The sequence below is a fragment of the Calliphora vicina genome, chromosome 1 (assembly GCF_958450345.1).
Source record: "Calliphora vicina chromosome 1, idCalVici1.1, whole genome shotgun sequence".
NCBI lineage: Eukaryota > Metazoa > Arthropoda > Insecta > Diptera > Calliphoridae > Calliphora > Calliphora vicina.
In genome coordinates, this window is record NC_088780.1 from 41,363,420 (window position 1) to 41,376,702 (window position 13,283).

The following is a 13,283-nucleotide window of genomic DNA, read 5'->3' on the forward strand; positions in this document are numbered from 1 at the left end:
GATCAAATGCATTCTTTTTATAAATATTATTAAATATATTCTCTGTAATTTAGAACTTTCCCTGGCAACACTGCAATATGTACAAATGATCCCGATATACCAAATTATTTCCAAAAAATCGTTTTTAATCCACTGTGCAACATTGTTAGACTACTATATAGCAAAATAAATTAAACCATTTGGACCTCTAAAAACTAGACATAAGCACCTATCTACTGATATATAATTATTTATTTAGCTTTATTTTAACTTAATTTTTAAACCAAAAATATGATAATAAAATTTCAAAATAAACCAACTTTTTATAAAACTAAAAATATTAAAAAACTTGTGATATTTCTAAAAACTACATGTAATTATCTATCCATTGATATATGGGGGATTTCATGTCAAGTGAACCAACTTTTGAAATCGATGTCTTCCGATCGGGATGAAATTTGCACCAAGGTTAGCTCTATTGGATAGTAACTCAGACACAATTTTTCAACAACATCGGTCGAGAACTCTCTGAGTTATAGGGGGTAAAATTTTGACAATTTGGTCAAACAGGGGTTTTTTCTTATCCATGTAACTTATTACCTATTGTTCTTAGCAAAATGTGTTCCAAATAGTATAGATAGCTATTTCTTCGATCTTTCGAAAAAAAATATTTAAAAAAAAAAATAAAAAATTTTTAATATTTTTTTTCCGAAATCAAAAACTTTTTTGACTTTTTTTTAAAATACGCTATTTTTTTTTATTTTTTTTTTTTTCTTAAAATAAAGTTTAGATATTTTCCTTGAACACCTACTTGGTCGCTTAGTGGGATGCGAGTGGGATATCTATCAAAATAAATATTTTGTAACTCAAAACATAAAATTTTTGACTTTTTTTGCAAAATCAAAAACTTTGTTGACTTTTTTTTTTCAAAATAGACCCTTTTTTAATCTTTTTTTTTAGGTCAAACAAAAGCTTAGATATTATCCTTGAAGACCCTTTTGGTCGCTTAGTGGGATGCGAGTGGGATATCTATCAAAATAAATATTTTTTAACTCAAGACTTACAATTTTTGACTTTTTTTTTGCAAATACGATTTTTTTTCCAAATGGGCCCTTTTTTTAAAATTTTTTTTGTAGTCAAAAGAAAGCTTAGGTCCATTCCTTTAAGATATTTTTAGTCCCTTAGTGGGATGCGAGTAGGATATCTATCAAAATAAATATTTTGTAACGCAAGACATACAATTTTTTAATTTTTTTTTGCAAAATCTAAATTTTTTTCCAATATGGGCCCTTTTTTAATTTTTTTTTTTGCTCAAAAGAAAGCCTAGGTCCATTCCTTTAAGATATTTTTAGTCCCTTAGTGGGATGCGAGTGGGATATCTATCAAAATATATAACACTTTATATGCGGCTTTATTTTACTTTAAAATATTCACTGTTAAAATAAGCCTACTAAAATAAAAATGCTAGCTTTACTTATTGCATGTTTACAATGCTTACTATGCACTTCTCATTTTATCAAGGGACTTATGTAATCATGCACTTAATGGTTTGTTGTTGTTTTTTGACCATGATTAAATACTATTTTTGCTTAAGTACTAATTTGTTGACGCAATGAAATCTTTTTTGTAACCAATACAAGGTTAGTGAAACAGTAGACAACTACGTTCATAGAATTTGTATATACATATGTATGTAAAAATTCAAAAATGGAAAAATTGCACAAAAAAAAATTGGTGAAAATTAGAAATTTCATTGAAAATTCTAGAATTACAAATATTCAATGAAAACGCTTATTTGAAAAAAATCGCTGTTTTCAGCAAAATTAAATTTTTTAATCCAAGAATTTCATATTTTATTAACAATCTAAAAACGAAATCGCTTATTGAAAAGAAAATAGACGCCAATTTCACACATAAAAACATTAACAGCAATTTTACAAAAAATCACTAAAACTAAACTTTCATTGAAAATTCCAGTATTATATTGCCCAACCTCCCCTTAAAGTATACAAATCTGCTCAGGATCGCATTCTTTATCGAATGAGCTATCGTATCGAAAAAATATTTCTATATCGAAATTATAATAAAATTTACTATATTTCTTGCTATTTATCGAATACGATAATACCGAATAAAAAAATTACGATCAGTTTTACTCGCTATCGGTAATTCGAAACTCTGATTATAGTAACCGGTTGAATACTGACAAAATTTTAATTGTTAGTTATATATCGCACTTGATCAACTATTGTTAAAATTTTCAGTAGAGGTGAAAAACAATTTTAGCTATGGCATAAATAACCTTAAGGTCAATACTCACATTGTTTTGGTAAGTTTTTAAATTTTATACAAAATTATAAAGAACATTTTCCCTTGAATTGTGCTTGCGCTATTTTGCAAACAGTTTTTGCTATAAATATTCTATTTATGTTGAAAATATGCACAAATTTAGAAAACTATTTATTATTCAACCCTAAATTCATGAAAATTTTAAAATTTTGTATTTATACTATTTTAGAAGGACTTCGTTTTTCATTAATTAAGTATAGAACAATAGCAGCTAAAAAATAATGAAAATAGGAAAAAAAAACGAAAATAATGCACTATTTAACGATTGAAGCATGAATGCGAATAAGGGCATAAAGAGCACTCTTTACAATAGCAATTTTGTTTAACTATATATAAATGTATTTTTATTTATTGTCAAAAATCAAATTATTAAACATTTTCTTGTTTTAAATATATTTGATTAAATTATTCGAATAATATGTTGCACTCGTTATTCGTTCCAATAATGCAGGGAATTAAAAAGTTAAGCAAACGCACTAATAATATAAAAATTTAAAAAATTTTTAATCGATTAAAATAAAACACGAATAATAGACTACCCTAATAACTAAACAGATTTTGTATTAGTGATAAGAATCCGATTTTTTTTTTATAATTTGTCCTTAAATAATTTAAAACTATAATTCAGGATGTCATTAAAACTTTAACAAATTATACTCAAGACTCTTATATTGAAACAATCCTAGTTTAATATAAAATGATCTATAATAATTATATAAAAAATCATTTCTTTGTATGTCCTTATTCCATTTTATCCAAATTTCACTTATCAATTTTGACCAGAAATCGTAAATAACGGTTATCCAGAAAATTTAAACACAAAAACTTTCCATGTTAAAGTCAACGGAGGCCTATACTCTCATATACCAATAGATTCGTTTTGAAGTGCTCTGAAATCCACAGTTATTTTTTTACGTAAAAATAAAAGTTCGTCGTCATAAAAAAATCACTTAAGGAGTTTTATTTTCCCGTCTAAAATAAAACTCATTTGATCAGCTTTATTTTTCGCGTCTAAAATAAAACTCATTTATTATATAACAGTTTTTTTAACATTAAAGATAAAAATCCGTCTAAAACAGTTATTTTCAACATAAAAATAAAAGTTTAGTTGAAACTGTTAAAAAGAGAGTTTTTATTAGCCGTCACAAAAAAACTCATTTGAGGAGTTTTATTTTCCCGCCTAGAATAAAAGTCATTTGAAGAGTTTTATTTTTCCCGCTAGAAAATAAAACTCATTTGTTTTACTTTCTCCTTTTTTCAGTATCTTTCTTTATAGAGTCTATCGGATATAATGTGTGCAGAAATTTATTTGTTTAATAAAAAAAAAACAACAATTTAATAATAGTAATCAAACATTAACAAATTAAAATCCGACTTGTTATTATTTTAATGACGATTTATTCAATGCAATGTGCTTTACAAATTTTACTGATCTGATTTCTGGCGGGAAAAATAAAACTCCTCAAATGATTTTTTATTTTAGACGGGAAAAATAAAACTCTTCAAATGATTTTTATTTTAGACGGGAAAAATAAAACTCCTCAAATGAGTTTTTTTTTGTGACGGCTAATTAAAACTCCTTTTTTAAACAGTTTCATCCGAACTTTTATTTTTATGTTGAAAATAACTGTTTTAGATGAATTTTTATCTGTAATGTTACAAAATAACTGTTATATAATACATTTTTTGACATAACTTTTAACCGTTACGGTACCTGATTTTGATACATTCTGACTCGAATTTTTTCACAGTGATAGGTATGAAAATATTTAATTTTCAAGTTTTATAATATATTTTTCATCTTCTGACAAATTATCAAATAGTTTAAACGACCTTATATACCTCCATGATTTAATTATAGATATATTCTTTACCCATTGAAACTTTATCTGCTATTAGCCCAAACTATTTTTCTGACCACAACTATTAGACCATTAGCATAAAACTGCTGGTAACACAATGGCTACTACAATTTAGCATTGTAGGAGTATGCACAATGAATCAACAAGTTTTATATTTAATAGAGTAAAATAATAGCTATTTTAGATAATGAAAAACCACTATTCCATACAAGGAATGTATACATGGTATGAATATTCCATATATGAAGTGTTTTAATTTCACATACAATTTTCTGTGAGAATGAACTGCTGCATTGATGGCAGAGTTAACATATTATACAAACGCATATATACACACATATTTAAACCTATATTCGTAGAAAAGCTTTTTCCAAAATATTTTCCAACAACAATAATCATGAAAACTCGTAAATATTTTTGGGAAACATTAGTTAAACTATGATGTTGGTGGTGGAGGTGGTGTCAGTAGTGGTAATAAGGTTGGTGTTAATAGAAACCGTTTATATGTAAGTAGCGGAGGTTAATATTATGAGAAACACCCACATATACACATAAAATTAGTTACTCCCAACATGTACTTGTGGATGTACAGAGTTACAGTAATACTTCTTTATTACGAACTCAATAAAAGCATAATGCTTTTTTGGCTCTATATTATCATAAATTTTCATTGTTTTTTAATAACGCCGAAAAATTACATACATAAATAACTAAATATATATGGGCATTTGCACGGTCCTGAACGCGACAATCGTATATCTTTGAAGTGAAAACAAAATAAAGAAGTCCAAACATTTTGTTCGTATTTTTATTATTCGATAACATATTTGTAGCACTATTTTTAGTGAAAAATATATGAGTTATCGATTAGTAGTTTCCAATATATTAGCAGTAATCATGGTTCCGAACGCGACAATCGTACATCTTTGAAGTGAAAACAAAATAAAGAAATCCGAACATTTTGTTCCAATTTTCATTTTTCGATAGCATATCTGTAGCACTATGTATAGTGAAAATTATAGATTTTAGCGATCAGTAGTTTCCAATATATTAGCAATAAACATGGTATGCTGAACGAGGCAAAAAATAGAACTCATTTTTGTGCGCCCATAGTAAAACTATTTATTTAAGAATTTTGTTGTTACTAAAATGGATTATGTAGCTATGAATTCAGAGTTGTGCTGATGTTTGTAACATACAAAAATATTGCCACAACACCGATTTTAAAGTATACCAATCTGTTCAGTATGACCTTTTGTAATCAAACTACAGGTCGCAATTTCAAATTGCCCCAAAGGATGTAGTCTATCTGGTTAGATTAGGTCCATTATTTTTTTTTTGTTTGTTGGCCTATTAAGTTTAAAATATTATGAAACTTATAATTCCGCTCAACGACAATAATTTGTTCGTTATTTTACTTAGAATCAATAAATTTAATAACGGTGAACTTTTGGGCGTTATTTGCTTTTTTTTTGCTGAAATCGACATAAGACACGTGTATTATTACACGTGTACTAAAAAAAACTGCTTTAAACTAAAGTAACACAATTTTTTTTCCTGTACGTAGACTTTAGTGGGCTACTGTAATATTCAAAAGTCATGCCCACATCCGAAAACCATTTGAATGAGTATTGTTACGAAATTGTACTTGAATTCAAATATAACTATTTTAAGGGCTGATTTAAAAGTAGCATAATGCTTTCAAATAACAGTGCTGTAATAGCAAACTGTAACATATCTGTGGGCATTATTAAATAAAAGCTTTCAGTTGATCGTAAGTTGGCAACGCTGTATTCGAATATTCAGTTAAAGAACATTGTAGAAGGTACACCACAGATGGCGTATGTATTAGTAAGATCTAGAATATTCGATTTTTGACAGTTAAAGAGCAATCTAGAATGCAGATGGCAGTGTTATAAATAGTGGCAGAGGTTGCAGTCGTGAGTGAGTTTATCAGAGACGCTTTTCGAATAAACATCAACTTAGTGCCTTAAAGTGTGTTGTGTTTTTCAAGTAAATTCGTGTACATTATAAATTGTGTCTGTATTTCTGAGATTTTATAAATGTGTATAAAAAACATTGAGTGGCTATTTAATTCTGTGGTTGTTGTACATTTTGAATAAATAAAGAGTTGTTACAATTTTTAAACTACTAAACGGCTTTTATTTGCAATCAAAAGTATCCGGTTTATTTAAAAGAAATAAACCAGCGATTTAAAAAGGTTAAAACGTAACAGTATATATTTCTTAAAAATGCTGGCATTCAAATAAAATTGAACACAAATAGGTTTCATATATACAGCTTAATTTTATGACGATTGGTTCATAATTAGATTGGTGTAGGGTATCATATGGTCGGGCGTGACCGGATTCTGGTTTATCGGAATCTGTTTCAGTATAATACAATATTGAATTGTTAATGTCTTCATTCTAAATAATATCCCAGCTAAAACTTTACTTACTTAGTAAGCCAGCAGGTAATATTGGAGCAAACTGAAAACTACTTATTATTTGACTGAATAACTAGTTATTTATGTTCGCGATTTCAAAAAATTCTCTCAATTGTGTAAATTGTGTTTGACTGTCTAGCTGCTAACTCACTGATCCATGTACGAGTTATATTATCGTAAGTTAACAATGGTTTTAACATTAACATATAAATTAGTACAATATGAACAAAACAACAAATGGCTTTGACTGGTGGCGAACCACTAACGTCTCGTTTATCAATCAAACACACTAGATAGCTGTGTTAAATGCAAAAGTTCATTATCAACCCGTACAAAAATAAGTACCTATTCTAGTAAATAAAATAATGTGCTGGGTAACCACCACTCATTACAAAATAATGTATGTGGTATCTTGTTGCCATTACAAAAATTCTCAAAATTTTTGCAGGAATATTATGCAATGGGAACAGCCAGTTACTGTTAGGAGAGGGAACCGAAGTCACTGTGAGAACAGACAATCAAAGATATACATGTGTTTATCCAATACTTGACTGAAGGTCTCGTATTGTTTCAAAAATATACAACAGGTATACATGGTATGAATATTATAAATTCTGAGACTTGTATAGTGCATTCGTGTCTTGTGTGAACCGCCAACTGTAACCCAACCTTGCTTACTTATAGCTAGTAAGTAGTTTTAATGTAATTTTACTGTATGTATAAGTATATGAGTACAAGTATAGATGTGGCAATGCATACTTACCTATATTTTAAGGATATACATATTACATTGAATTGTAATTAAATTCTAACACGCATGAAATTTAACACTCTTATACTCACGTATTCTACTACATACATATTAAGGTGGCTCTCACTTTGTAGTTTTTGAATTTTCAATGCTGACAAGTTGTTGTCTGTCATCCAAAAGCCAAATTCTGAAAATTTGAGCAAATTCGGATAACGTTTAGAGGTTGCACATTTTATTTGAAATTTTTAGTTTTGGGTCAAAAAAACAAGAATTAAATATTGAAAGCAAAATTACTGCTTGAATTTTTTTTACATGGAATATTTTTTTCTGACAAATAATTAAAATGCTCCTTGGCATTGAAACAAATGGTTTTTATTTGTTGTCAATTTCGAAGTTTAACATTGTTGATGGCTTAATTGATATGAGAAAAAATGTACAATTCACTTTTGAATATCAGATTGGTGAAGTACAAGTAAAAAATTATATTATTTTTTTATATAAGTAGTAATAGTTCAATAGAAATGGTTTTTAATAGCTTTTATTGTAGCGGTCTAATGTCCTAGAAATTTTAAATTAAAAAATCGTAATTAAATAACCCAAATAAATAATCTGATATTAAATATTTGGGGTATTCACGTGGTCTGCTATTAGTCATATTGTCATAATGGTCTAATATATTATAATAGTTGTTGCTGTGTTTTAAATAAAAAAGTATTATTTTAAGACATTATGATAATAAGACCAAAATAGTAGACCGTGTGAATACCCCAATTATATTTTTAAGAATTTATTTTAAAATTTGTTTACACAAAAACAAAATTTCATCGAAATTCTCAAATTTCAAATCGGACCCCATTAGAGGAACGACCACTAAAATTTGCAATATTAGTACTCATTTAGCATTTATTAAAATCGAAAAAAAAACAATTTTCTGACATCGATAACCCATTATAAATTGATAATCACCCTTATCTTGGTTGGCGTAAACATCATACACCAACGACAGTTTCGTACTTGATTAAAGAAACAGTTTGCATTTTACCTTTAATCTATTACGAAACAGTCGTAGGCGTATGACGGTTACGCCAACCACGATAAGGGTGATTATCAATTTATAATGGGTTATCGATGTCAGAAAATGTTTATATTTTATATTTAAACATGGGTAAATAGAATACAAAAAACCCTTTTAAAATTGGATTTTTTTCAATATTTAATTTTTAAATTTGTTTAAAATGTTGATATTTTGTTCCAAAGTTTTAAACTTCAAATAAACTTCTTAGCTTTATACGGTTGTGCTAAAATGTTCAGCATTAGCTTTTCATTCAAAATGTACCAAATTAGGGCAACCGTAATACATTACTACAAGTGTTTATATTATGTAGTTGGGTATGTGTCTATATCTGTGTTACATAATAAATGTACATGTAACCCAGCCAAAACCAGATACATGTAAATGTTACAAAATAAATATTAATTGAAGTAAATGTATTATAACCTGGTATTAAACGGTTTTGTATACATTTTTAATGAACCTACTATTTATATAAACGACTACATATATCGTTACTTTCAAATCTAACTCTCTGCATGAAGGCGATTTAAAAAATCCTTTCAAAACAATAAACAACTGGCGATATAACCGTGAACTTGCTTGCTATAAAATTTTATGTTTATTTTAAATTCTAAAGACATTAAGAATTTTAAAACGTTAAATTTTTGATTGCTTTCAAACTTATATGACTGCCATTTTATTGCTTGGAAAAACGGTTGTGTGTGATGATGACTTCTACAAAATTAAAATTGTTGTCTTAATTACATATACTACTCAAGGTTATGAAATATGAGGAGGCGCAGAACAAAAGATACTTTTTTGAAAATTTAAAAATTTTGTGAAATTGATTTTTTCTAGGAGATTTCAACCCAATTATTATAAAAATACAAAAAAATAAATTTGTAAAAAAAATCGAAAAAGTACCTTTTGTGCTGCGGCTCCTCATAGGTAGGTATTTCTATTTTTACACATGTGTAAACATTTGTTTTTGCAGTTGTATTTATTACCACCCATAGGTTAAGTATTAAAATGTGGCATTTAAAAATATTTATTTATAGAAATCTAATTTTATAATGAAAAAGATTTTTCTTATTGCACAAATAATTAATTTGCAGGCAGAATTTTGATTTACATATGGGAAATTCCATATCATCGTACGTGACTCTTGTATGTATACAGAATGGAATAGATTTTACAAAAATAAGAGTATCTGAAAAATAATTTGGTATTTATGTTCCATTCAGAGGGTACTATATTTAAAAAAAAAATAAGTACATTGTTGTCCGCAATATCGAGCGAAATAAGGACATATCGTACGTGACAAAAGACGGAAGTAATTTTGTGGTACATGTAGAAATATGCGAAAATTTGGAAAAATTTGCTTTTAATTTCTTTTATAATCCGTCATATTTATATAAAAAATAATCTATGGATGATTAAATAAAATTTAATATCGTACGTGACAGATTTTTCTCATATCGTAAAACCATATATATTCTGTAAATATATATATACCAAAACTAAAAAAAATAAATAGAAAATATATTTTCCGTTTCAATAAACAAGTTGATAATAGCAAACAAGTAAGAAACTATGGTCGGTCAAGCCCGACCATATAATACACTACACTAAGTAAATGAGCAAAACATTTTTCTTTTCAAAAACATCAAAAATTAATATTCGTGAGTGATTTTCGGAAGTGGGCTTTAGTAATTTATGTTGAATTTTGTGTGTATACCAACATTTTTAAGAGATTTATGCACGTTAAAGTGATTTTCAGAAGCGGGTCTATATGGGAGCTATGACTAATTATGGACTAATCGTAACACAATTTGATGACATGAATTTTGTATATATAAAACTTTTTTGGAGCGAATTTTGTGTAGATACATGTATAAATTAAACATTTATGACCGATTAAGTCCAATTTCGGGAGGACATTTATATGGGGGCTAGGTGAAATAATGGACCGATTTCAGCCAGTTTCAATAGGCTTCGTCCTTGGGCCGAAAAATTATATGTACCAAATTTTATAGAAATATCTTCAAAATTGCGACCTGCACTTTGGGCACAAGGTTTATTTCAAAATTTTTACCCACCCTACTCCAGTTTTTTGGTGACCGCGGTTCCAAATATTCCCCGATTTTATTCCCCGATATATCAAATAAAGAAAGAAGTGTTTAAAAATCATGGCTGAGTCCAAAATTACATGTATTTGAATTTAAAAAAATTAAAAAAGTCGATTTTTCGCAATTTTTTTGGGAAAAAAGTACTTTTATTCTTTTTAAGTTATCTAAAATATTTCTAAGAGGATGAATTTGTACTTTTTGAAAAGCCAACTTTACGGCAAAGATTTTAAATGAAAAAAACATTTATAATTTTTGATACCTACGGGATCAGGTCCATTCAAAAAATGCCTATTTTTTATGTAAAATTCAACTTTAGGGCAAAAATTCTCAAATCGCATACTTGATATCAAAATATAGTAACCTATTTTAGATGCCCCAATAAGTTCTTAATTATTTTGTAAAAGGTTCCGATAACCCCGCCCCTGGTATGGATATTATAGCCAAAAAACTAAAAAATCCGATTTTTGGGATTTTTCAAGATTTTTTTGGGAATTGCGGGATACTTGACAACAAATTTCAAAATTTGTTTTTATTTTTCAATTTTAAATAGAAAAATCTACATAACTGTGAAATTTTATTAAAAAATATTCATAAATAAAAATTTTATTTAGATTTGAAAAGTTTGTATCTATGCAAAATTCAATAAAAAGCATTTTTTTGTCATATTTTTCAAAAATGTTTGAAAAATGAGAGATAAAATAAAGAACCGTGTAATTAGTAAAGACTATGAAAAAATAATACGGCAAATTAAACTTATTAAGCAATTGCGACAAAGATTACCATATGAAAAGTCTTCGCAAAATCGATTTTTTATCTGTTGATAATACACTTAAAATAATAAAACCAAAAAAATATATTATGTCATATTGATAGTGAAAAATTAAACTGCTAATGAAATTACGAAGATTAAGGCTCTAGGGCAGAATATTTTAAACTACAAATGGACAAATATAGAACCAACAATGTCAATTTTCTGACATGGTTAGTCTAGTATTTAACTTTTTAGTACTTCCTTTAAGTAATGCAGAGGAAAGACCTTTTAGTACAATGAAAATTGTAAAGTTAAAAAATGTTTAATGCGTTATTGAACATTAAATTATCATTAAAAAATTACATAAGTAATATTTATTGTATTTTATATATAATTTCGCAAATTCCAGTTCTGATTCTTCCGATTATGATAAAACTATTATACCGGTTTTAGAATTATACATGTATCTTTAAAAGACTGAAAATATATTAATGTATATTTTATGTAGTTATTTCGAAACACTAAAATAATTAAATTAAAAAAAGAAACAAAATTTGAGTTTTGTGATTAATGAATAATTTTATTTTTTGTTTCCTGCTGATGTGTACCGTTTTAATTTTATTTATTTTTATGAATATTATGAACGTATTTTCTAATTTTTTATTTAAAAATAGTAAATAAATTCTTTTTTTTTTAAAGCGGTTTATCTTTTTTTGGCCTTCTTTTGAAGTCAATAAGCTTCTTTTTTTGCCAGCTCCTGGCAAAAAATCGGATTAAATTTTAGCAACAAAAATCGAAGTTAATCTGCATTTCTGAAATTTTGTGTTTTCCTAAATTTTTCATAAATTGAGATACATTACTGATATCAGATAATTATTATGAAAATGTAAATTTTTCTTTTCGGAATTTAAAGCACTACTTATTATACCTTTCACTTTCGTGAGAAGGGTATATATAAGTTTGTCATTCCGTTTGTAGTTTCTACATTTTTCATTTCCGACCCTATAAAGTATATATATTCTGGATCCTTATAGATAGCGGAGTCGATTAAGCCATTTCCGTCTGTCTGTCTGTCGGTTTGTCTGTTGAAATCAATTTTCTGAAGACCCCAGATATCTTCGGGATCCAAATCTACAATAGTTCTGTCAGACATGATTTCGAGAAGTTTGCTATTTAAAATCAGCAAAATCGGTCCACAAATAACGGAGATATGAGCAAAAAACCGGTACAACCTCGATTTTTGACCTATTTTTGATCTATATCTGGATTACTAAGTCATTAATATAGACAATATGGATATCTAATGATAGATATTTCAAAGTCCAAGTAAATTGGACCTACAATGGGTCAAAATCGGGAAAAATATTTTTTAACCCGAATTTTTTTTTCATCAAAAATTTTTTTTTGTCATACAAATTTATAAAAATTTTGAAAAAAACTTTTTTTAAAAAAATTAAAAAACAATTTCAAAAAAAAAAATTTTGAAAAACAATTAAATTTTGTTTACCTAAAAATATTTAAAAAAAATTTATTTTAAAGTATAATTTGGTGAAGGATATATAAGATTCGGCACAGGCGAATATAGCTCTCTTACTTATTTTTTTTTTTTAATATAAGTATGAATTTTATTTCACATTAAAAATTCTATGTTGTATTTTTCTTTTGTTTATTTGTGTTGTTTATTTAGTTAGTTATATTTTTCATGGACATTCATTAATTTTCTAAAAATCTTTATTTTGTTGTTTTTTCTCGTTTCAGGTGAAACAACTGGGAAATAAGTCTGTGTCCTGGATACGTGTACGAGATGGTCATATACTCACTGTTGACAGGTAATTAAAAAATTGTTGATGATATTTTACTCACTTATGTACAGTTAGTAAAACTATGTGTTACTTAAAAGAAAAAATATAAATAGTTTTTCTACAAAATATTTCCCCCCATGGGTAGCAGTTTTTTTAT

At 27.2% G+C, this 13,283-nt stretch overlaps 1 protein-coding gene across 1 annotated transcript in view; it reads left to right on the forward strand.

The window, feature by feature from the left end:
• dpr11 (defective proboscis extension response 11) overlaps positions 1 to 13,283 on the forward strand; it is a 172,194-nt gene that overhangs the window by 59,379 nt on the left and 99,532 nt on the right. The window contains exon 5 of the mRNA XM_065515723.1: positions 13,083 to 13,153. Coding sequence (XP_065371795.1) covers positions 13,083 to 13,153 — 71 coding nt within the window. The remainder of the gene's footprint in view (positions 1 to 13,082; positions 13,154 to 13,283) is intronic.